Genomic DNA, 25,767 nt, shown 5'->3' on the forward strand with positions numbered 1-25,767 from the left:
GTTGTCCTGCGATCCTGACGAGCGCGCGTGTGACCAAGAGATGATGGGAGAGGGTGACGAGTCCTACTTCGTCTATACCGCGTTTTTGGAGGAGTTTGGCGTGAAAATTCCTTTCACGCCCTTTGAGATGGATGTCTTGAGGCTCCTCAACGTGGCGCCCACTCAAATACGCCCTAACAGTTGGGCTTTTATGCGCGCCTTCGAGGTTCTGTGCAAGTCCCTGGGTTTCGAGCCTTCGGTGGGCGTGTTCTTCCACTTCTATGGGACAAAAGATGTTAACAAGGGTACGTGGATCTCTATTTCGGCCCATTCTGGAAAAAGGCTGTTTCCTACTTATGCATGTAACTTTAAGAAAGAGTGGCGAGATACGTTTGTTAGGGTACAGGGTGCACCGGAATGTTCTACCTCTTCTGTGTTGGTGAATGGAGTACCTAAGTTTCCGCTTAGGTGGACTAGCACTCCTTTGGCTGTGAAAGGATACGCTCGTGAGGCCATGTCGCCCTATGAGCGTGCTCTCGTGGATTTTTTGGAGGAGGCCCCTTTACTTAATATTCATGAGCTGTTAAATAGGGAGGGCGACATGGTTCGTCTGAATGCTTATTTACGTGAGTGTTCTCTTAATTCCTTATGTTGGGCTCCGTTCAAAGATTGATCATATGTTATTACTCACTGGTTGTATTTGATTTTCTTTTCAGAGGAGATGTTGCCCCTTACTGGAGCAGAGATGAGGAAGTATCTCGCCGAGGTCGAGAAGAACAAGAACCCGGATGGCTATGTGTCCAGCAGCCCGGCGGGTGTCTCCTTAAGGAAGCTAAAACGCAAAGAGCCTTCTGGAAAGGGCGAGGCTGGGGTTATAGAGGTGGATGATCTGGAGAGCGCTGGTGTGGCGCAGAATGTTGTTGCTGTTGAATCTCCTTCATCGAAGAAGGCGAGGACGTCCCGAGGTGCTAAGGGTGTTGGAGGTCGCCCTCCGTCTGAGAAGGAAGTTGGTGGGACGTCGCTGAACGATGAGGTTATGGAGTCCTTCTGGCACTCTGAGTTCGACATTCGTCGGTATGCTTTTTCCTTTTGGTCGTCTTCTAGTCGATTTTCTTCATTTTTCTGAGAGTTGACTTATTACGCCGTTAATGTCCGGTGCCCTGCAGGTACATGAAAGAACAAGTGCCTTTTGCAAAGGTTGATGTCGAAGCTGGTGTGAAGGCCAAGTGTAGTGACTTGGTTGCTGATATTGGTACTGCTGCTTTGAGGACTATGTTGCTGACCCATTGTTTGGAGGTTAAGCAGGATCTAGTGGAGAAAAAATATAAAGACGCTGTTGAGGACGTTGAGAAGTGGAAACACAAGTCCACTGGGCTAGATGGCCGCCTGAAGGAGGCGTTGAGGGACAAGAAGGCCGCCGAAGACGCTCTGGAAGAGATGAAGAAAGCCAAAGAGGCCGCAGAGGCGGCGAGGGATGAGACTAAATCCGCTTTAGAGAAGTCGAAGGCGGCCGTGGATGAAGGGAGGCGAGCTCTTGCGATTTATTTTAATGATGGCTTTAGGCGTGCTAAGGAGCAGGCGCTTTTCTTCAATCCTGAGGCCAAACTGGAAGAGCTTGATCCTTTTAAGGTGATCATTGATGGCGAGTTTGTTGACGATGAGTGATTCCTGCCAGTCCTGATCGTTTTTGTGTTTTTTCTTTTTGTAACTTTAAATTATGGCGACTTACTATAGCGCCCTTGTGAACAATTTAATGTTGGCTTTTCTTTTGGATTTTGTACGAATCTCTTTGGTTTTTAAATTATGATGCATTTTGATCACATTATCGCACTTGTATGAGCCTGCCGTTTGTTTTTACTTTATTGTCTTTATGTTGCGTGAATGCGTCCTAGCTTTTTCGAGGTTTCGTGATTGACAAATTTACTTAGAACCTTTCTAAGGTTAATCGTTACATTGATCATAATTATGCGAGCCCTTATTTTGGGCGACTATCGAAGTCCTTTCAGTATTGATGTAATTATCTACGTCAAAGCCCTTCCAGGGTTGACGGAACTTTCAGTCGAACCCCGCCAGAGCCCTTACAGGGTTGGCGTTTTGGGCGAGCATCAGAGCCCTTACAGGGTTGAAGTTAATTATCTACGTCAGAGCCCTTCCAGGGTTGACGGAACTTTCAGTCGAACCCCGCCAGAGCCCTTACAGGGTTGGCGTTTTGGGCGAGCATCAGAGCCCTTACAGGGTTGAAGTTAATTATCTACGTCAGAGCCCTTCCAGGGTTGACGGAACTTTCAGTCGAACCCCGCCAGAGCCCTTACAGGGTTGGCGTTTTGGGCGAGCATCAGAGCCCTTACAGGGTTGAAGTTAATTATCTACGTCAGAGCCCTTCCAGGGTTGACGGAACTTTCAGTCGAACCCCGCCAGAGCCCTTACAGGGTTGGCGTTTTGGGCGAGCATCAGAGCCCTTACAGGGTTGAAGTTAATTATCTACGTCAGAGCCCTTCCAGGGTTGACGGAACTTTCAGTCGAACCCCGCCAGAGCCCTTACAGGGTTGGCGTTTTGGGCGAGCATCAGAGCCCTTACAGGGTTGAAGTTAATTATCTACGTCAGAGCCCTTCCAGGGTTGACGGAACTGGCGAGCCTGCATATAAATTTTTGACAATAACATTTCATGCAACAGTAGGAGCTAGTAACTTTTGGAAAAAAAGGAGAGGGTGCCTCGTTAAAAACCCCTGCCCTTGCAGGGGAAAAGAGTGCTACCCTAACCCTCTGTTTATTCAATTTATTCAAAGGGATCATAAGTCATAATGGTGGTCTTTAGGCCAGCCTTATTCAAAAAGATGACAAACTACGAAAAAGAAAAAAAAAGAAAGGAAAAGTGAAAAATCAACTGTAATAGTGGCGTAGATTAGCTATATTCCAAGTGCGGGGGATAGCTTCTCCGCTCAGTTCTTCCAACTTGTAAGCTCCATGGGAACATTTCTCTCGAACTCGATACGGGCCTTCCCAATTGGGGAACAATTTTCCTATCCTTGTAGGGGCTACCACTTGCTTTAACACGAGGTCGCCTTCTTTCATTTCTCTGTGCGCCACCTTTGAGTTGTAGCGGCGGGCTGCTCTTTGTTTGGCGGCGAATTCTCTTATGTGAGCTTGCTCTCTCACCTCGTCGATCACATCCATGCTAACAGCGAGACCTGTCTCATTAGCTTTTCAAAGAAATAACCCATGAATTTATATGGTGGGGTTGCAAGAAGTAAAACTGTAAAAATGAAATCTGTTTGCCTGCGAAACAAAAAGTTAGATGCATAAATATAAGACTAGATACCTTCTTCAGAAAAGGTATCTCTCCGCCAAGTGGAGGTATCAATTTCTACTGGGAGCATGGCGTCTGTGCCGTAAACCATTGTAAATGGCGTTTCCATTGTCGAAGAGTGTGGTGTAGTGTGGTAAGACCATAGTACCTCGTGGAGTTGTTCTGCCCAGAGACTCTTGGCGGCCTCCAACTTCTTTTTGATGCCGTTGAGGATGACCTTGTTGGCTGACTCGGCCTGCCCATTAGCTTGCGGGTGTATTACTGAGACGAACTTTGTCTGTATTCCTAGGTGTTTACAGAATTCTACCACGGATGAGCTCGCGAATTGGGTCCCATTGTCAGATACTATGAATTTGGGTAGACCGAAACGGCAGATGATTTTCTTCCAGTAAAATTTTTTGACTCTCTCAGCTGTTATTTTGGCGACGGCTTCTGCTTCAATCCACTTAGTAAAGTAATCGACTCCCACTATGAGGAACTTCAGTTGTCCTGGGGCGAGAGGAAAGGGTCCTACGATGTCAACCGCCCATTTATGGAAAGGCCAAGGGGAGTATACTGAAGTGAGTTCTACTGCTGGGGCGTGCTTTTTATCAAAGAATCTTTGGCATTTGTCACATTTTTTAACGAAGTCTGAGCTGTCTTGGAGCATAGTGGGCCAGTAATATCCTGCGCGGAGGAGCTTTGCAGCTAGAGCTCGCCCTCCTATGTGGCTTCCGCACACGCCTTCATGAACCTCAAGAAGCACCAGGTGGGTCTCGCTCTCCGCTAGACAACGCAACATGGGGCTTGTTCGACCACGCTTGTAGAGTTTACCTGAGATGATAGTGAACTTTGAAGCCCTCTTTCTGACTATCTGCTCTTCGTCTTTGTTCTTGGGTGTAAAAGAGCCGGTTAGATACCTGAGTAGCAGCTCCATCCAGCCGACACCTTCTTCGACGATGTGGTTAACCGTTTCAACGTTGGTATTGGGTGCTGAGATTACCTCTTGGATGACGGTTCTGTTGTTGCCCGGACGTTTGGTGCTGGCGAGCTTTGCCAGTATATCTGCTCTGGAGTTCTGTTCTCGGGGCACGTAGATAGCTTCAAAGAAAACGAATCTTTTGGCTAGGGCTCGCACCTTCCCCAGATATTTGGTGAGTTGAGGGTCCTTCGTCTGGTACTCGCCCGTAATTTGGCTTGTTATGAGCTGAGAATCACTTTTTGCTCGTAAGTTTTCAGCCCCCATTTCCTGCGCCAATGTCATGCCGGCGATTAGAGCTTCGTATTCTGCCTGATTGTTGCTTGCTTTGAATTCAAACCTGAGGGATTGTTCTATGATAATATCGTCGGGACCTTCCGGGATAACGCCCGCGCCACTTCCTTTCAAGTTGGAGGAGCCGTCAACAGATAAAAGCCATACAAATGGGACCTCCTCTGGGGGCGGGGAGGTGAGTTCTACCACGAAATCTGCTAGGACTTGGGACTTTATGCTTCCTCTTGGTACGAACTGGATGTCGTACTCTGATAGTTCTACGGACCAGGCGACCATCCTTCCTGCCAGGACCGGTTTCCCAAGCACTTGTCTGATGGGATAGTCTGTTTTTACGACTATTCTGTGGCTTTGGAAATACGGACGCAGTTTCCTTGCTGTGACGACTACGGCCAGAGCCAGGCGCTCTAACTTCTGGTAGCGCAGCTCGGCGCCTTTGAACACTTTGCTGACGAAGTAGATCGACTTTTCTCCTTCTTCTGAATCTTCGACCAATACCGTACTCATAGCATTTGTGGAGATCGCCAAGTATAGAAAGAGGATGGAGTCTGGGTTTGGTCGCTGAAGGATTGGCGGGCTAGATAAAAACTTTTTTACTTGTTGAAAGGCATCCTCGCACTCTGGCGTCCACTCAAATTTTTCCTTCCTTCTAATTGAAGCGAAGAAGGAGAAAGCTTTGTCGCCGGCGCAGGATAAGAAGCGGGACAGGGCAGCCAGCCTTCCTGTCAACTGTTGGACTTCCTTTATGTTGGACGGGCTTCTCATGTTGATGATCGCCTGACACTTATCTGGATTTGCTTCGATACCTCGCCTAGTTAAGAGAAAACCTAGGAATTTCCCAGCCTGCACTCCGAAAGAACACTTTGATGGGTTTAATCGTATCCGGTACTTCCTTACTTGCCCTAAGATTTCTTCCAAATCTTCTGTGTGGCTTCCTCCTTCCTTTGTTTTTGCTACCAGATCGTCGATGTATACTTCCAGGTTACGTCCAATCTGGTGTGTGAAAGCGGTGTCCATAGACCTTTGGAAAGTGGCTCCAGCGTTTTTTAGGCCGAAAGACATGACTTCATAGTGGTAGTTCTTGGTGTTAGTCATGAAGGCTGTTTTGGGGGCGTCTAAAGGGTCCATTCGTATTTGGTTGTAACCAGAGTAGGCGTCCATGAAGCTCAAGGTGTTGTAGCCTGAGGCACTGTCAATCAAATGGTCAATGTTTGGGAGCGGGTAAGGATCTTTTGGGCATGCCGAGTTCAGATCCGTATAATCCACGCACATCCTCCACTTCCCGTTCGCCTTCTTTACCAGGACGGTATTGGCCAGCCATGTTGGGTACTTTATTTCGCTGATGAAGCGGGCGTCTACTAATTTTCGCACTTCGTCGTCCACGGCTTTCCTTCTTTCCTCGCCCATCTTCCTCTTCCGTTGCACTACCGGTTTCACTCCGGGCTTGACTGACAAATGGTGACAGGCGATGTCGGGGTCCATTCCTGGCATTTCAGATGGGTGCCAGGCAAAAAGATCCAGGTTTTTCCGTAGTAAATCGACGAGGGCGATCTCTTCCTTCTGGTTTAGAGACGTGCCGATCTTAGTTGTCTGATGTGCTTCTGGACCAATGGATACTTCCTTCAAGTCTTCGATGGGCTCGAGGCGCTCTTGTTGGAAGTCTTCTCTAGGATCGAGGTCTATCATGTTGACCTCGTGAGTTTCTTCATTACTAGACTTCTTCCTTGTCTTTTGTAGTCTCAGGCTATTGTGGTAGCATTCTCTGGCGGTTTTCTGGTCGCCTCGAACGGTCCCGATCTTTCCGTTATCCAGGGGATACTTCATGACCAAGAACTTTGTAGATAGGAAACCCCCCAAAAAGTTGAAGGCTGGGCGACCAATGATAATGTTGTAAGAGCTCGGCGAGTTCACGACGAGGTACCTTACTCGGATGGTTTTTGAATGAGAGCCGCTCCCGAACGTTGTTTTGAGCGTGATGTAACCTCTTACATGTACCTGTTCGCCTGTAAAACCTGCCAGGGTTCCCTTGAAAGGTTGTAGCAGTTCCGGGTCCAATCCCATTCGATCGAATGTATCGTAATATAGGATGTCTGCCGAACTTCCTGGGTCAATCAATACTCTCTTCACATCCCACTTGAATATTTGCAAAGTAATGACCATGGGGTCGTCGTCGTGTGGTATGACGTCTTGGAAATCTCTGGCAGTGAAAGAGATGTCAGGTTCACGCCCAGAGTTTGGGGTTTCGTATTCTTGGCACAACATCACCTGCCTGACGTATTTCTTTCGTGATGAATTGGACTCTCCGCCACCGGAGAAACCGCCCGAAATGGTGTTGAGCGTGTGTCTCTTTCCTTCGCTCCCTTCATCTTTCTTTCTTTCCATCTTGTGTTCGCTCTCGCCCTTCCTGTCCTGAGCGTATCCTCTTAATTTCCCATTCTGTATCAGCTTCTCTATTTCTTGTCGTAGGTGTATGCATGAGTCAGTGTCATGTCCCCGTATTCGGTGGTACTTGCACCATTTGTTTTTGTCTTTTCCCATGACCTCGTATCGTGGCGGAGGCGGGTCTGGGATCAATTTGGCTTCATAGACTTCCCTCAAAATGCGCTCCGGTTTTGTGTTGAGAGGGGTGAATTCTTCCAGACGCGGGTAGGGCCTGTAATTAGGTCTTCGGTAAGGAGTGCGATCCCTACTAGATGATGGTTGATAAGGTCGCCGCTCCGAATTGGACGTTCGTTCCTTGGCGTCTCTCGCCCTCTTCTCAGCGTTGCTCTCTTCTCCCTTTATGTAACAATCTGCCCTTGCGATTATTTCCTCCATGGAATCAGCGGGCTTTTGAGCGAGTGATTCATTGAACTGTCCTGCCTTCAAACCGTTCTGGAAGGCGCCCACAAATACTTCTTGGTTGGGATTGATGACTTTTATGGTCGTATCGTTGAATCTCGCTAGATAGTCTCGCAGGGACTCATTGTGTCCTTGGCGAACATTGAAAAGGCTGGTTGCGGGTACTTTGCGATGGCGACTGGCAGAGAATTGTTGGATGAGTTTCCTTGTCATGTCCGGGTAGCTGGTGACAGAGAAACGAGGGAGGTTCATGTACCATCGTAAGGCGGCCTCAGAAAAAGTGCCCGCCAGTAGTTTGCACTTGAGGGAGTCAGGGGCTCCGACTACGGACATGCGAGTGTTGAAAGCTGTAACGTGCTCCATAGGGTCGCTCTTCCCGTCGAAGACGGAGAGATGGGGTGGTTTGAAGTTCTCTGGAACCGGCGCTCCCCAGATCTCGGCGGACAGAGGCTGCGGCTCTGGATCGTCCATCTCGCCGTGGTGTGATTCCTCTTTCTCCTCCAGTTGTTTCTGTTGTATGTTCTCCATCGAAGCCTGTAAGGCGTCGTTGCGATCTTGTAATTGAGCGAGTTGAGTTCGCATGGATTCTAACTCTTCGGCTGTCGCCATGATGAAAGGCTTTTCTCTAAATCGTACGTGAGGTGCGATTTAGGTTTGCAAAGAAAAAGGGGTTTCCAAGTCGGAAGGGGGTCTTACGATTCGGAGGTCTGGTTTTAGGTTTTCCAAATCACGATTTGCGATTTAGAAACGTGGTCAAGGCTAGTTTTACCTTTTCCCACAGACGGCGCCAACTGTACTTGCAAAAGTACGGTAAGGATTCTAGGGCTAAGAATAATGTACTAGGGTTTTAGACTGATGATTAGATGCCTTGAGACTGCTCTCAAGAGTGTTATTTATAGCCTGTTTATGGGTTTGGGCTTTGGTTGCTTGGTTTCCAAGCAACAGGGGTATTGGCGTACTTTCGATGATTTTGGAGGGGTCTAGAGACTAAGTGAGGCGGCGCCCTTATGGAAGACGCGCCTGGGCCTGTGGCCCTTCTGGGGGGCGCCCAGGCCCTTACGGAGGGCGCCCAGGTCTTTATGAAGGGATTTTCCTTCTGGAGTGCGCCTAGGCCCTTACGGAGGGCGCCCAGGTCTTTATGAAGGGATCTTTAGCCTTTAGGAATATTATGACGGTCCAATATCTCAAGGAAGCAAAACTTCAGGGAGGGGAGTGGCGGTATCCTATGGAAAGTGGTGCACTTGATCCCTCATAAGTATAGCAAATGGATGATTAAAATTAATTTTTTTTGACACAGGATGATTAAAATTTTAAGAGGCGTCAATAATTTTTTTAAAATTGCAATTTTTATTCCTTTTCTTCAAGCATTTTCCACTTGTTTCCATAAGCAAATTTAAGTTTTATATATGAGTTACGAAGAAGAGAAATGTTAACGAGCACTCTTTATATCTTAAATGGTATAAATTTTTATGTAAAGTTGTTTTTAGTATTGAAAATTGTTGTATTTGACTTTTCAAAGAATAATTTCTTTATTTGAAAACAAGTCTAATGTCCCAAGACACTCCTTAATTAGTAAGACTCTATGCATAAATATAAATTTCTATGTAACAAAAGACTAGCCCTTCTCTTTGGTCGAAGTTGGGTAGGTTTCATTTTAATATTCCACACAACACTATTATAATAGTCTTGTGTAACAAAAGTCTGTTATTTTTCTTATAATAATATACTCCCTATATATACGATAGTTTTGTGTTGCAACTTTAGGAGCACCAGTAGGATTTACTTGAACTTGTTACTTGTAATCTTGTGTAACACAACACTAGAACACATCAGTTAAGAGAGTATTTTGATCCTCTTTATTTCACAATCATCACAAAATGAGTATAAATATATAAAGCAAATACTATTTTGATGACCTTTGGGCTTGAGTTAGGGGTTTAAACACCGACCCCTTCCAACAATCATCCCCAGTTATGTTGATGTTTTTTACTGCTCTATTTTGTCATGTCGTTGCATCCACACAGCTGACACGACCTTGCCAACTACTATGATCATATTCCACTTTTCAGGTGTTGCTGGATGTGAGACACTTCTCTGGATTCTCCTCCCGGAGTTCTGGAAGTGGTATATCATCAACCTATTCCTTTTACTCGTTAACTTCATTATGTTTTTTCAACTGCACCGATAACATCACTAAGCTCTTCTTTCTTACATATTCAAATGCTGCCAGCGTTCAACCTCCAAATTTGACACCACAAGAAGCATCTCAGGCGTAAGATTCACGTGACTTGGTTTGGTTGATATTTTGTGTTTGTGTTTCTTCTTAATGTTTTGTACATATGTAATTGTTCATCCAAATAAAGCCCTATGAGATAAAATTGAAAAAAGAATACATGAATACAGGGTATTTTAGTTTCTCATGTCAGGTATATTCTATTATTATATATTTTGTCTAAACATGAATGCAATTCTGTTTCTTTTCCTTATTTATTGAGCAGAATGTTGTGTGTATCTTTGAATAGTTAGTTTATATATGGAAAATCAATGTAAAATTACCTGCTTTCTAATGTTGGCTACTTATGTCTATTTTTATTTTTGAATTTGAGCTTAACTCAACAAAAAAGCTACCTCATAACGTGATATAACGATTGTCTAGGCCATATCATATCTACTGCAAGCAACTAAAACAGTTAATTATTTAATGGTTGTGATTTGTTGTTAGCTTGTTGCTAAAGCTAGTCTCAATGGGAAAAAGCACAATGATAATACTAGGCCTACTTTTGATCCTTTGGACGAACCCTATAAAAGGATGAAGTGATCCATACATACCAACTTCCTATGCAAGAACACAATTTAATTCATAGTCGTAGTAACCAAGGAGTTTGGTGAGCCATCCTTGCTATGAAGGAGATTGAACGACTTGATTGAGGTCTTAAGCACATATTAATTCATACAACCGTAATCACACAACTGCAGATATCTGGATCTTGGATGAAACTTTGAAGGAATCATATTTTAAGTTGTATTTTAAAATCAATACGTTGAAGTTAGAATATGAACCGTCCAATTCCAATCTTATTCCAACAACCGAGATCTCTTAACTATGTGATTATATGTTTTCCTTGATGGTTATACTGTTAAAATTATAAACTAAATTGCAGATGCTACATTTGCTTTACAGCGTAAAAAACTCAGCCGAATTCACATTGCATTCTCTATTATATTGAACAAACTTTAAAACTGAAGTGAAACAACAATACGTGGACTTCCAGAGTCGTCAAAATAAATAAATAAATAAGTGAATATTCAAATGCAATTTTCTTCGTGAGTTGAAGATCCATTATCTGCATACTCAACCTCGTCGTAGTAGTCACATTGGACATCTGAGGTAGCAGAGTGATGGTCATATGTGGTCTAATGATATGATTTAAACTTGACAGCAAAATCTAATTCACTTCAGAAATTCAACAATCATGTTTCTTTTTCTTCCAGAGCTTGTATATTAAAATGTGACTTATTGTGTGAGGAAAAAATATCCAATTTGTGAAGCTTTACAAGGAGAAATAACCGAAAAATACCTAAAATAACAGTTCAAATATTTCAAACAAAAGGTTTAAGGGCCCGTTTGGTGCACATGATAGGATAAAGACAGGATAGGATAAAGAACTGGTTAAGGATAGGATATGATAGTGAAATGATAAACATTTATCCTATTATATGTTTGGTGCACACATGATTAGAAAACAAGTAGCATTATTTTATCATATCATGTGTTTGGTGCAAACGAGATAAGAAAACATACATTATTTCAGCACCAAATTTTATGGTACATTTCTTCATGTTCATCATTTACATCTTAAACTTTCAAAACAAATCCAGAAAAAAAAAAACTCAAAAAAAATTGCCTCAAAAACTATTATAAACTTTTTTATGATTATTTGTAAATCTCATTTGATCTACACTACGTACAGATCTAGACAAATGCAACAAAATCACCAAATTGAAACTCACAATTGGAGCAACTCAGAACCTCGATGAAAACTTGAAATCCAAACGCAGATTGTGAAAGCAGTTCTTGAAAAAACACCGTCTTGAAATCCGTATTTTAAGACAAACAACAACAACATATCAATCAAACTTAACGAAATCAAAATAAAACCCATCTGGGTTTGAGATTTTTCTACAGTAACTCGAAAATCACAGGAATGATTTGCTATAGTGACCTTCGAATTTGGACACAAAACCTCCTATTTTTCAATGGTAGTCGCCGCGATAAAATCTGGAAACGAAACCTTTCGAATTTGCTACAGAATCATGGAAAGGAGGCATACATATTGATTGAGAGGAGGAGTAGAAAGAAAAAAAGTAAAATTGACGGGGAACAAAAAATAGATGAGAGGAAAATAAAATAAAAACGTGAAGAAAGTAGAAGCGGTGGAGGTGGGAGTCGAATGAGGTTTTTGAGAATAGATACGTGCGCGCTTGATAGTTCTATCCTATCAGGTTTCTAACCCACCAAATATTAAGGATTAAAATAACAAAGGGGAAGTGGGATAGGATTAAAAATAGGTTATATTTATCCTTTCCTGTTGGTGCACCAAACAACGGATTGAGTCAGGATATGATATTTTAATCATATCCTGTCTCCTTATCCTGCGCACCAAACGACCCCTAAAGGCCTACAATAACACTTGGATAGCAGTTACTGCTTCAAATTCATGAGGGAAAGTGATCCGTAGTTATCTTTGCAAAGGTTACGTAGTATCAACCTTTTTTCTTGTGAGCTAGTTGAATCCTCAAGTTGCTACCTTAACTTGAAGCTGTATAAACTTTACATATCGAACAGCTTCCTCAAGCATGGTGCTGATATCCACCACCTGCAGTTCACCGAGAAAGCAAAAACTTCATGAAAGCACCAAACACTTGGAAATTGACTGCCATATAGTAAGGGAAAAGCTTCAATCTGGGATCCTCAAGCTTCTTCCAGTTTCTTCTTAAGAACAAATAGTTGATTTCTTCACTAAGGCTCTCCATCCTCGACCTTTCAATTTGTTACTATTCAAGCTGGGCTCGATAGATATCTATCAACATCCACCTTGTGGGGGGCTATTAGATAGTACACACAGAGAATATTACTTGTATCTCAAGCAACTACGCCACCGAAGACATCTATTTAAAAAGGCAACTTGACCTAGATGACCCAAAATAATACTCCCTCCGTCCCTCAATAGATGACCAAGTTGACTCTAACACACGTATCAATGCATATGTTTTATCTTTGATATCTTCAATTATCTACAAAAAAAATTATGAAAATTTAATATTTTAAAAATATTCATCGAGACGAATCCAACAACATCTTACATGATATTATTTTTCTTTGTGAATTAGTAGAAAAATATGGTCAAAGTATGTCAAGTCAATAATATATATTGTCAACTAAGTCATCTATTGAGGGACAGAGGGGAGTAATAATAATTTGAAACACAGGACAGAATAAAGAAAGGTCTATCAAGTTCTATATTCTTTTTTGTTTCGTGTTCAGACCCAATTCTGAGGCAGGGAAAATACTTGTGTGGACCAGGGACTAAACTTCATTGTGTGGTCACAACCAAAGAAATGGGAGAGAAGAGAGAAAAGAGAGAAGAGAGATAAAATGAAAAAAGTAAAGAAAGAAAGAAAAAACTATATGTGTGACCAAACCCAATTGTATGGTGCTGGTCCACATAAGTCTATCTCATGAGGCAGTTTGTTTTGTTCAGACAACTCCCAAGTCCAATTGCCAATAGATCAGCTCCGATCGGGCCCACTGCGCTGACGCTGTGCACGTGGTCTTTAACACACGACAAAACAATTAAGACTCCTTAAAAAAATAATCAACAACTTTATCCAAAAAAAAATAATGTCAACAACTAAGGTCTTTAACACAGGACAAGGGAGGCCGTAGCGCAAGCTAGACGGAGAAGTGAGTTGTTTCATAATCCTGTGAATCTATCTATCTATCTTCTTCTTCTATTACAACAACAAAGGAAGAAGAGAACAAACTTCCAAGAATTTTCCATGTCATTTACAATTAATTTTAATCAAAAAATTTTATTAGTAGAGGATCTCCCACAATTGGAGCTATTATTCACCTCATCTATTATGTCATCATTCAATGTTATTGCTATTATTATCATTATCACTTTTTTGTCGCTATTATTATCAGATAACACGTGGGTGACATTGTGGTTGGTGATACTGTGACATTGGTCAACCACAATGTCATAAGTGTCTTTCTTCTTTCTCTTTCACAATAGTATTTTTTTTGTTTCTTTATACACGTGTGACATTGTGGTTAGCTAATGTCACCAACGACAATGTCACCTAAGTATTATCCATTGTTATCACTTTTTTTTTGTTGAACTTCAAAATCTATCGTTTTAATCTCACTCAAATCAATTTCATAACTAGCTTTTAGTTTTCTCCAATGCTTGAGGTGAATAAAAATGTACTAATCTTTCAATCATATACATATTAAATCCAATACCGTTAATTTTACCAAAAAAAAAAAAATCAAGTACCGTTAAAAACTGAAAAAAAAAAAATGTCCATTGAAAGAAAATAATTTAGAGAAGAAAAAAAATTAAGGAACAATGCTAATCCAAAAAAAAATATGTGCAAAGAAAGGAAAAAAACAGTGGAACATACGTATTTTTTCTTTTTTTGGGGATGTGTTATGCAATAGTGCAACACATGAACGACACTTAATAGTCCGAGCAGCAAGCTGCTAGGCGGACTCTATCTTTAAAAAATAATAATTTAATATTGTGTGACCATTTACCCACATACAAGATATTAAACTAATAAGAACAGGAACTACACTTGATCTTAGTCAAAAGACCGAGAAAGATATTTATTTATTTATTTATTGAAATATGGAGGATAAAAAATCAACAAACAAACCAAGATGATTTTTTTAAAAGAAAAACAAACCGATTGTGTGTGTTTGTCTATATATATATATATATATATATATATATATATATATAGGGTTTTTCTATAAGACACATTTTATAAAGGTGTCTTTTAGCAGGTTATTTTATGAGCATTTGTTAAAAGACACCAACTAATTTTTATGAAGGTGCCTTTTAACAAAGTTATAACTAAAAAGTGGAAATCACACCTTGAGGTGTGGGTTACTAAAAGACACCTTCATGGGTGGCTTCTAGCAAAACTCATATATATATAGGCAATTAATGAGTAAATGGGCAATTACTCTCTAAAATTGTAAGTTTCGTCAATTACCCCCTGACATTAACAAAATTTTAATTACCCCTAGAAATTGTAATATGTTAGTCAATTTGCCTCCTCTATCAATTTCCTCTATTAGTCAACATGACGTGGCACATGACTGTCTACGTGGCACTGTCTGACGTGTCATGCCATGTCACAGGGGTAAAAAAATTCCCAAATATTTTTTTTACGTTATGTGCAAATACCCCTCAAAATTGTGCTCTTATTTGCAAAATGCCCCTTGAAATTTGTAATAATCAAGCAAATTGATTCATGTGACAAAAAAATATTCTTTTGCTCCCAATTTTTTTATCTTTATCATGATCATCATCAAAGATCTTTGTTTTGAACCATATTGCAGGAATCAATCAAACAAGTCGAGGATAGACAAAGCATCTAGGTATTTGTTATTTTAAATTCATGTAGTGCATGATATAGGATAAGCAAAGCATATAGGTCAATTATATGTCCCTTTTCTGTATAGACAAAGTAATAAAAAAATTACTGACCGACTTGACATCAACAGGTAAAATAACCCGTATTCCTTTTTCAACTACAGCCCCTAAATATAAATTTAGATGAACAATAAATACACATATAGTACTAGGTAGAAAACTAAGAAGAAACGCAGATGCAAAAAATCTACAAAGCCAAGCCACATGGCTTCATATGCATAGCAAATCACAAATCATACTCTTGAGATGTTTCCTGATGTCGTTCTAAGTTTGGAGGCTGAACAGCATTTGAAAGTGAAGGAAGGTAGGGCTTGATGATATTATGGATGCAGTCGAAGAAACAGAATGAAGTAACAAGTAAAAGGAATAGGTTGATGATATACCAATTCCAGAACTGAGGGAGGAGAATCCACAAAAGTGTCTCACATGCAACAAGCCCGGAAACGTGGAACATGATCATAGTACTTGGGAGGCTGAAGTCAGCCATGGTTGTAACTGCGTGACAAAATAGAGCAGTTAAAAATAGGGGAAAAGTTGGATTTGATTGTTGGAAGGGGTTTCCCTTGATCTTGTGATTGGAGTGTTTCTGTTGATCTTGTGACTGGAGAATGACAAGTTTTGAAAAACATAAAAAAGGTTGTCTATAAATAGTAACAAAATTGTGTTGGTTTAATGTAACAAGTAGCTTGTGTCAAAAATGTAACAAGTAGCTGCCGCGAAACTCCCGACATTCGTTCTTATTTTAAAATGACTAATTTGTGTATGAGCAAATTTGATTTTAATTACTTGAGTGAAGGATATTTATGTAATTACATAACATTAATTCACGTCTTCTAGCAGAGTGCTGATATTATCAACATTTCTTTCTTTCTTTTTTTTTTTTTTTTGAAAGGAACATTTCTTTTCTTTTGATATAATATTATCAAATTTTGCTGCTTGGAAACATTTATTTCTGCTTAGGACAGGCAGTGCTGGAATTGTCAACATTTTCTGCGTCGGGCTGGTATTTTTCTATGCCCTTTTACGCTTTGATTTATGTTAAGTTACTAGGAGCAGATTTCTTCAAAAAAAAAAAAGTTACTAGGAGCAGATCGTCCGCATTTAGACCGAAAATAAGTCGAATCGAATCTAGCTCGTCTGAATTCGGTTCGACTCGATAAAAATTAGTTCGACTCAAAACTTGGCTCGACTTCAAAAAAACTTATTTTTAAGTTTAAATTTAGCTCGTTTAACATTCACAAACAACTCGATTTGTCTCGTTAGATTGATCTCAAATAATATAATTCAAAAATCTTAATCGTAAGCTCAAACAATAAATATTTAATACTAGCATTCTGCATTGGTAAGTGGTTGCAGCCTCTTGAAAGCAATCAACCTCATGTCCCAATGGTACATTCTGTTTTACTACCGATTTCATTTTTATGAATTCTGTCTTTTTAACAATATAAAATTTAAATATTTAACACTCAATACTCAATTGACACGAACATTGAGATTTTTTTCTAACTTATATATATATATATATATATATATATATATATATATATATATATATAATCAAGTCAACTTATGACCAAATGAGTTGAACTATATATAGTTCAAGTTCAGCTCATTTGGTTCATTAACTAAGTCCAACAAACTAATTGTCGAGTCGAGTTCCGAACTATGTTTGAGTTGACTCGGTTCATTGCCAACCTACCCACATTACTCCCACAACAATCATATAAGTAAGTTTGACATCAAAGTTTTACTTAAAATAAATGTTAATTTTATGAATCAATTCACTTATAAAGTCTTTAACATTAACTTTTTTAAGTAATATAGAATTTCTAACTTATATTCGGCTACACAACAATTTATTATTTTCATTGTTTTATTTACTAAATTTATTTTTTATTGTTACGTTGAAAGATGTAACACCCACGGCTGACGAGAGCATGGGAGTGATCGCCGGTGCACAAGGCACGACAATGAGCGGCTCCCGACAGCTTATAGAGGAACCGAATCACATCGGAATGAGAGGGATCCTGAGGCCGTGTAGGTATGGGACTACATGGTTGAAGGAAGACTTATAAGAATTGTTTGGTACTACCTATATCAACAAGATGCATCTTCTTTTTGGTAGCTCATTCCATAAGAACTCCACAGTTAAGCGTGCTTGACTTGGAGCAGTCTTATGATATGTGACCTACCGGGAAGTTTCCCGGTAAGCGTGCGAGTGAGGACAAAACACGCTGGAAAGACTCATGTTGGTTTGTAGGGTCAGTCGGCAATGTTTAAAGTCGTCTAGGATGTTACAAAAGATTTCCAAAAATAAATGTAATGTTCTTTTTATACAACAGAAAGAAATAAATATGATGATTGTGATATTTTGTGTTAAGGCATGTATTGGTGGGGACTTGACCAAGCAATGCTTAAAGTCGTATAAGATGTTACAAAAGATTTCCAAAAATAAATGTAATGTTCTTTTTATACAACAGAAAGAAATAAATATGATGATTGTGATATTTTGTGTTAAGGCATATGTATTGGTGGGGACTTGACCAAGCAATGCTTAAAGTCCTATAGGATGTTACAAAAGATTTCCAAAAATAAATGTAATGTTCTTTTTATACAAAAGAAAGAAATAAATATGATGATTGTTATATTTTGTGTTAAGGCATGTATTGGTGGGGACTTGACCAAGCAATGCTTAAAGTCCTATAGGATGTTACAAAAGATTTCCAAAAATAAATGTAATGTTCTTTTTATACAAAAGAAAGAAATAAATATGATGATTGTGATATTTTGTGTTAAGGCCATGTATTGGTGGGGACTTGACCAATTACGTGCGCGTTCTATATTTGTAAGGCAAATGATGGATGTTTCCAACGAACCGGATATATGTATATAGTCTAAATAACTTTGTGGTGTCTATATATATATATATATTTCAACCACACGACAAAAAACAACGAACCGGATTGTTATTGACTTGCTATTATCTTTTTGTCCATGGTTGATTTTCTATTTCACCAAAGTACCCACGTATGGTAAGTTATTTAGACTGTCGTCAAATTTCGTAAGGCATATTGCATCAAAGCATGCCTCGTTTTTTAATTCTAAAAAAAAAAAAAAGAGAGGATTTTGGCCTGTTTCCATCCGTTCAGAAGATATAAATCAATATATATGTAGGATGGGGGAGAAGTCTAGGGGGAGAAGAAAGAGTCGTGAAATAATGATGGTTTGATAGTTTTTTTTTAAGGTATAATATGGTTTGATAGGTTTTTTTAGAGCAATGATGGTTTGAAAGTTTTTTTTTTTGGTAACAAATGATGGTTTGATAGTTGATGCTGGATTTTATTTTAATTTCTTTCTTTTGATATAAATTTTTTGTACGCACCCATGTAGGTACGAGAAATGATATATTTTCTACAATCATTCGATGATAACTTTTGCGATTATTTTTTTTTCTCTATTTTTTCATTGGTAAAAAATAATGGAGAGATAAAAAAAAAAAGAGAAGATAAGAACATCATATGAGAATGAGAGCGAAAGTTGTTTAAAAGTTGTCATAAAATAGTTATACAAATATCATTTCTCTATACACATGTGAATTATGTATTTTTTTTTAATGAATGATGTTAGTGATCTGAACTTCCCTGCGGCATATGCTCGCATCAGTCCAAAGTCCAATACATACGCACAATTAATCATTGAACCAATTACTTAGTTCAAACTCCCCCAGCGGGGAGAGGATGCTCGCAGCAATTTGGGGCAACGATTCAAACCATTGAATCATAACCGCTCCCAATCATTTGTAAACTATAACACCATACATTTACAAGTCTTGCATACGTAACTGCCATGCAATGGCTAAGAACGACGTAACTACATAGTCCCTAAAGGCCCCCAGCTCAAAATATCGGACCAGCCGATTCAACTGGTTCGAGTGTGAACCGGGGCTAGTACTAGTCCGTGCAGCCAAAGAAATCCAGAAGTCCATATAACCGGTAAAGGACCGGAAGTACCGTTGAACCCGCACCGGTTTTGAGCAACCGTGTGGTTCAAAATTATAAGTTTTGGTTCCAAAAATGTGAACAAATTTTTCTTTCTATCGAGAGAAAACGAGGACGTAATGGATACTGGAAAATCTTCCTATCAAGTTCTATTTTATTCAGGATGTGGACGAGGCATATGGAGTGGATTAATAGATATGAAGAAGAAAAACAAAGTGAAAGTACTGTGCGGCGGAACAACAACTTTGACTCTCTAGTGTATAGTGGTAGAATTATGCTCTTCTCCCAACAAGTTTTGCTCCCACCCAACCAAACTGACCGAAATACCCCTGCGTGAGTTAAGAAACGCATGTGTAAAATTCTGCGTTAGTTAACTCACGCAAGTGTAAAACACTGTGTGAGTTAACTCACGCTGAGTATTAACACCTGTGTGAGTTAACTCACGCTTACTGATATATCAGTACATCATTAAATGTTGTACTGGTGTGCATTCAATGCAAACAATGTCATTAATGATCCGTAATCTTTACACACTCATAATTGAACCGAATAACGTCGGTTTAACAACAAAATCACATAATCGCACGTAAACGATCAAAATTACACAAAATCATAGTTTTTCAGACAATCACATAATCACACATAAACGATCTAAATGATCCAGATTACACAAATTCGTCGGTAATGACCCGTAATCACTTAATCAGACTTAACGATACGTAAACGATCCAAATTACATGAATTTGTACTTAAATTTTGAAAATCACATAACGGTGCAAATAATCAAAATTCATCGTTTTTCTCAAAATCACATAATCACATATAAACAATCCAAGTTACACAAATTTGTCGTTGATGACGCGTATCACTTAATCTCACATAATGACACATAAACGATTCAAATTACATCAATTTGTCCTTAAATTCTAAAAATCACAAAATCTCACATAAACGATCCAAATTACACATAAACACAAATTCATTAAAGGGTTAATAGTGCTTTTCACCCTTGTAATATAGACCATTTTCGATTTTAGCCCCTATAGAATTTTCGGTTTGATTTGCATCCTTGTAAAACTTTTTTTTCCAAAAAACACCCTTCCTCCATCCAGCTCATCAAATGCGCATATGTGGCGTTGACTTGGCTTTTTATTTATTTTTAATTGTCCACATCAGATTTTATTTTTAAAATATCAAAAAATTAATTTTCAAAGATAAAAAAATCAGAAAAATATTCAGATTTTTTTCCAAAAAAAATTAAAATCGAAATATTTTTTTCAAATATTAAAAAATCAGAAAAACGATAAGATTTTTTCGAAATTAAAATATTAAAAAAATCATAAAAAATATTCGGTTTTTTTGAAATTATTTTTTTTTAAAGATTATGGAGTTTAATTTTCAAAATAAAAGAAATTTAAAATTAGAAACAAACAAATTCAAAAATTTTAAAAAAAGTCAGATATTTTTACCGAAATTTTTTTTAAAAAAAATATTCTGGAAAATATTTTATTTTAAAAATCTGGATACAAATTCTTTTAAAAAATTCAGATTTTTTTCGAAAATTTTATTCCAGATTTTTATGAAATTAAAATTTTAAAAATTTTTACGAAATTTTCAAAATTAAAAAGTTCAATTTTTATTTTTAACAAAAAATATAAAATTTGGAAAAAAAATTGGTAATAATTTTTTTGTTGAATATGAAAAAAAAATCCGAAAATAAAAAATTTCCTGAATTTTTTTATTTTCAAAATTTTTAAATCATTTTTATTTCAAAATTAATATAAATGAATTTATATTATAATTCTTTTAAAAAAATAGGCACAAATGCCATGTGTACCCTTAAAAAAATAAAATAAAGATAATTATACAGTCAGCACGCCACATAAGCATATATGCACAGTCAGCATGCCACACAGTGTACCACGTTAGCAAATATGCACAGTCATATGGGGAGGGGTGTTTTTCGGAAAAAAAATAATTTTACGAGGACGGAATCCAAACCGAAAATTTTATAGGGGCGAAAACCGAAAATGGGATATATTACAGGGGTGAAAAACCATATTAACCCTTCGTTAAAATTCAACAACACGAACACAAATTTGAACAAATTACAATATTACACTTCAATGGATCGGACGTAAAGATGTAAAGTGTTATTTTCAACCATCACGCGAAACATGTAATCAACGTCGCTATCATCTTTGACAAGTTATGGAAAATAAACGGTCTTCCAAAAGTCATCTTCCTTATCCTCCCCCAAGTCCACGCTTGACACATCTACTATTACATCACATGTTCTTTGAATAGAACCAATATGGATAAAGAAGTTGCCAAGTTTTGCCTTCAACTCGTCCAACTTGTCGGTGGGGTTTACAAAGAACCTAGCCCTCTTTTTCACATCTACATAACGAACATGAAATTTAACTGGATCTTGTGCATCTTCAGACATGTTTCACTTCACAAAATTAATGAAAAGCAAATATGAGAGAAATGAGATAAAATAAATAGTTGAATAATTAGAGACCAAAAAATGCGAGCAATAATTATAACCGGCCACAAAAAAAAAATCACTTCATATATTTATATAATATTAGTTACATATTGGCCACTATCCAAAATTTCCAAATTACATATCCGGCCACCAAAAAATACGTCGGTGTGATATCGTGCCAAAAATAAGACAAACACCGACCAAAAAATCTCATAACCTATAACCTATCTAAGTAGTCTAGTGATATAGTGCTAAACTTCCATCTTCTTCCATGACTTCAAATTCTTGTTTCTTTTTTTCTGGAGTGGGAGTATCATCACAAATAATTGGATTGTGTTCATTTGTTGGTTTCTTTGGCGGCTTCGGCTCCATGGACATCAGTTCATGAATGCGTCTTGTTTATCCAAAAAAATCAAAATGTCATTTCTCCGCCTCACCAATCTTGTTGTTCATCCACTCCATACAACTCGGTGGTAACAGACAACCTTCTCTCAAAATAACATGAAGATAGTGGTCGGGAATTAAGCAAAGACACATAATGTTGGATTGTGGCTTAAGTGGTGAAGCACTTCAGATTGGAAAATATGTCTCACATATACCTTTTTCGGGCAAAGTCAATAGAACAACGGGTCTATTGAAGCAAGTAGCAATAATGTGACCCATATCCGGAGTGGTCAACAACTTATCTACATGCACAATACCACTTCTACTTTTTGGAGGGTGTAAACCATTCAAGATTTTGTTATAATGGTCCTTCATGTCATATATCGACATGTAATCACTCTTATGATTTCTCAACTCATGAATAAGTGATTCACGAACCAATACATGATCTTCCTCATCCATCCCCAAGTGCCTAGCTATGATCCGGAATCCACAATTATCATCCCCTTTAACATTCACAATTTCTTCAACAAAAGGTCTCATGATATTTGGAATTTGTGAAATGTATGGGATATTCCCAAAAGGTTTTGAAGTAGACGATGAAGCTTGTGAGTGGGAGTAAGTGCCAATCCATGCATCTTTCCTCTTTGGAAATCACTTCCTGGGTTGTGAAGGTTGACTATCCGGATTTTGAGAATCAATAACCTTCCATTTAGAGGGGATTTGACCCGTAGATGACACTTTGAGTGTAGACCTCTTCCTTTTAGGTGCTCCCTTGGTTACCACCTTTTTTGGAGGTGGAGACAAATTTGTGGCTTCCGAAAATGCTAGTTGACGCATCATCTCTTTGATGTAGAGTTTCATCTTGTAAGGGCATTTCTTGAGACGTTCTTGAATGCCATTCCACTCCTCCATCACGGAAAAATCATCATCAACCTCTTCTTCTTGTACACTTAACATTTTCCAACGAGGGTATATATCATCTAATACAAGAGGCAATTTTTTCTTACTCTTCATGGCAATAATACACACACAAGGTAACCCGTACGATGTCTTTTGCACACAACCACAATCTTCCTTACCAAAGCCGAATGTCTTGAAGCGTTTGAATTCATCATAGATAAATTTCAATGCGCGTCTAGATAAATAACCCTCCAACTCTCCCATCATCTTGATTTTTTTGTATTTGTGTTCTAAGACCGTTTTGTTCCTCCCAAAACTTCCTTGTATCTCACCAAATTATACGGCCAACATCTTCTCAATTTCATCCCAACATGATGCCAAATCACCCACACTAGTCCTTAAATATTTTTTTCAACACTCCATGAGCCGATTCAACAATGTTGGTGGTTCTACACCCTAGATGCAAGACTTTATTCATCCATGACCTCACAAATTTTTCCTTAAGGTTCAAAACTGTGGTTTCAACATATACAATGAATTCAGGAAATGGCATGTGTACTTCTTTGAATTTCAATAAAGCACTTGCATATGATTCCTCCGTAGGAGATTCGACCAACTCTTTCCAAGCGCTCACGATTTTCTCAACAATATCTCTATTCTTCTCCTTATCCTTCCTCACTTGTTTCTTGTCAACCTTTGCATCCTTAGGAAGCTTTGGTTTAACTCTACAATTTGTGATGCACTTAGCCTTACATTCCCCCCAATATAAAAAAACAAAGCATTGTGTTTGTTTCAGGGAAAACTGTGGCAGCGACATTCATCAAAGCACCATCCCTGTCGGTGACAATCACCTTATGCATGTTGTCTTTTGAGGACAAAAGACATTTCACCATCTTAAGTTCCCAAGTAAAGTTATCCTCTCGTTCAAAGTGAAGAAAGGCAAAACCAAAGGAATACATCATTTTGGTAGAGGTGCAACCAACTATCTCAAATAACGACATTCGATGGTTGTTGGTTTTGCAAGTAGAGTCCATGACCAAAACGGCCGAAAAAATATTGAGCAATTTAATTGACTCCGGATGAGCAAAAAATATGTCTTCAAGATTGGTTTCCTCACTATCGTATCTTGTGTAATAGACGTATTGATGCTCCACCAACTTCGAAACCAAGTATTACAACTCCGTCATGTCACCTCTTTACCCCTTTGCGCCATCTTGTTCGCACATTGTACACTTGCTTGATAGTTGTCACACTTTCCTTGTTATTTTGCTTCAAATTGGTGAGAATATTCAGAGGCACCGTCAAGCTCTTTGTCATGTTGATAACTTTTTTCTTCACCTCCGCATTAAGTCTACCCGCAAGAAGGTGCCTTGTAATTTTTCCTCCAAGTCATGGTTGTGCATTCCACAAAGCATTGCAATCCACCAAACATTTGTATCCTTATCAAAGAAACCTTTCAACCTAAACGGACATTGACATTTCCTTGAGCCGATGCCTTCAAGGTTCGGTTTCTTCATCGTCTTAGGTGGCTTGTATATCCCACTCTTTTCACATTGCGTCATCAAGTATGGCCTTTCTAAACTTGATTTATCTATACAAAGAGTAAATCCGGCCCTTGCCTCTTGTCGACGAACCCAATCAAGTAACTCGCCTCGCTCTCTCCATCTTGCATTTGTTGTAAAAAATGAGGCGGTGTCGTGAACTTTGCAAACAACACCGATAGGTACCAGTTTAGGTTCTTCAATTTTACCAATGTTAGCTTGAAAGGAATTTTGACTTTAAACGGTTTCACATTAACGGTTGGTTTGACATCGCCGGAAGCTTCAATTTTGGCCGATTTCGGTTCAACGTCATCACCCGCCACATTGTCAACCATCTCACTCTATGTCTATTGAATAGAAAAATAACAAAGAAAAAATAAATAAGTTACTTGTGGAACAAGCTAACCAAGAACAAAAGTGGCGCAAAAAACTGGTCTACACACAGTAGCGTGACTTAAGTCACGCAACACTTAACTCCTGCGTCACTTAAGTCACGTAAACCATACCTCCTACGCAAGTTAACTTGCGCTGACCCCTAATGTCCTACGAAAGCCAGACGAACCAGCACCAAAAACCAGCAAAATGAGATGAGTTTCGATGATACATTATCTGATATTGGATGCTTGATGAGCATAGAAACTTGCTTCCTGACGATTTGCAATGATTTGGAATGAAGATTTTGACCCAAAATTTCGCACTTTTTGGGTTTTAGAAGATGGAGGGAAAGAAAATGGTGTTTGGAGTATGGACTGATGAGTTTTGTGCAAAAACAGTAACTCTGCATGACTTAACTCACGCTATGTGAGTTAAGTAATGCAGCCTTACTTAAGTAACGCATGGGTAATTTAGTAAATTCAGTTGGCGCGCGAGTGTTTTCTGTTGGAAGATGAGCATAATTCATTTGACAAAGACTACAACCTATTTATATTTTTGGGCTTGGTTCTCTCACATTTAATGGGCTTAGTTTCTATTCATTCTCTACAAATAAAACAGTACTCTTTTACTTCAATTAAACCTCTTATTTACTCATACACCTCTATTTCCTTAATTCCTCATAATTTCTATTAACTTCACAAAAATACCTTTCACTCCTAAATTACCAAAATACCCTTCATTCTTAAATTACCAAAATATCATTATCTTCTAAAAGTCAACTAACCCATCAATTCAACCACAATAAAATAAATAAATAATTATAATAATACTAATAATAAAAATCGGCTTTGCTCAAAAAAAAAAATAATAATAACAATCGGTGTGTTACAATTGCTACTTCTAGTTATGGCATGTACTTTACAATGTTTGCATTGCGGGTTACAATCTTAGGCCTAAGCTTCCCGTGG

General features: G+C 38.7%; 1 protein-coding gene and 1 non-coding gene across 2 annotated transcripts; both read right to left on the minus strand.

Annotated features, from left to right (window-relative positions):
* Nucleotides 1-3,529: 3,529 nt before the first annotated feature.
* Nucleotides 3,530-7,986, minus strand: LOC146938851 (uncharacterized). The gene is made up of 2 exons (XM_085749694.1): nt 3,651-7,986; nt 3,530-3,564 (listed from the first exon to the last, which is right to left on the minus strand). The coding sequence occupies exons 1-2, from the start codon at nt 7,984-7,986 to the stop codon at nt 3,530-3,532; spliced, it is 4,371 nt and encodes a 1,456-aa protein (XP_085605820.1).
* A 6,092-nt stretch (nt 7,987-14,078) lies between these two features.
* LOC146938852 (U2 spliceosomal RNA) lies at nt 14,079-14,272 on the minus strand. The gene has a single exon (XR_015033584.1). It is a non-coding gene; the product is annotated as a U2 spliceosomal RNA (small nuclear RNA).
* Nucleotides 14,273-25,767: the final 11,495 nt, after the last annotated feature.

This window comes from Medicago sativa, chromosome 3, assembly GCF_051527215.1.
Source record: "Medicago sativa cultivar Bolivia chromosome 3, Bolivia_mono, whole genome shotgun sequence".
Classification (NCBI taxonomy): Eukaryota; Viridiplantae; Streptophyta; class Magnoliopsida; order Fabales; family Fabaceae; genus Medicago; species Medicago sativa.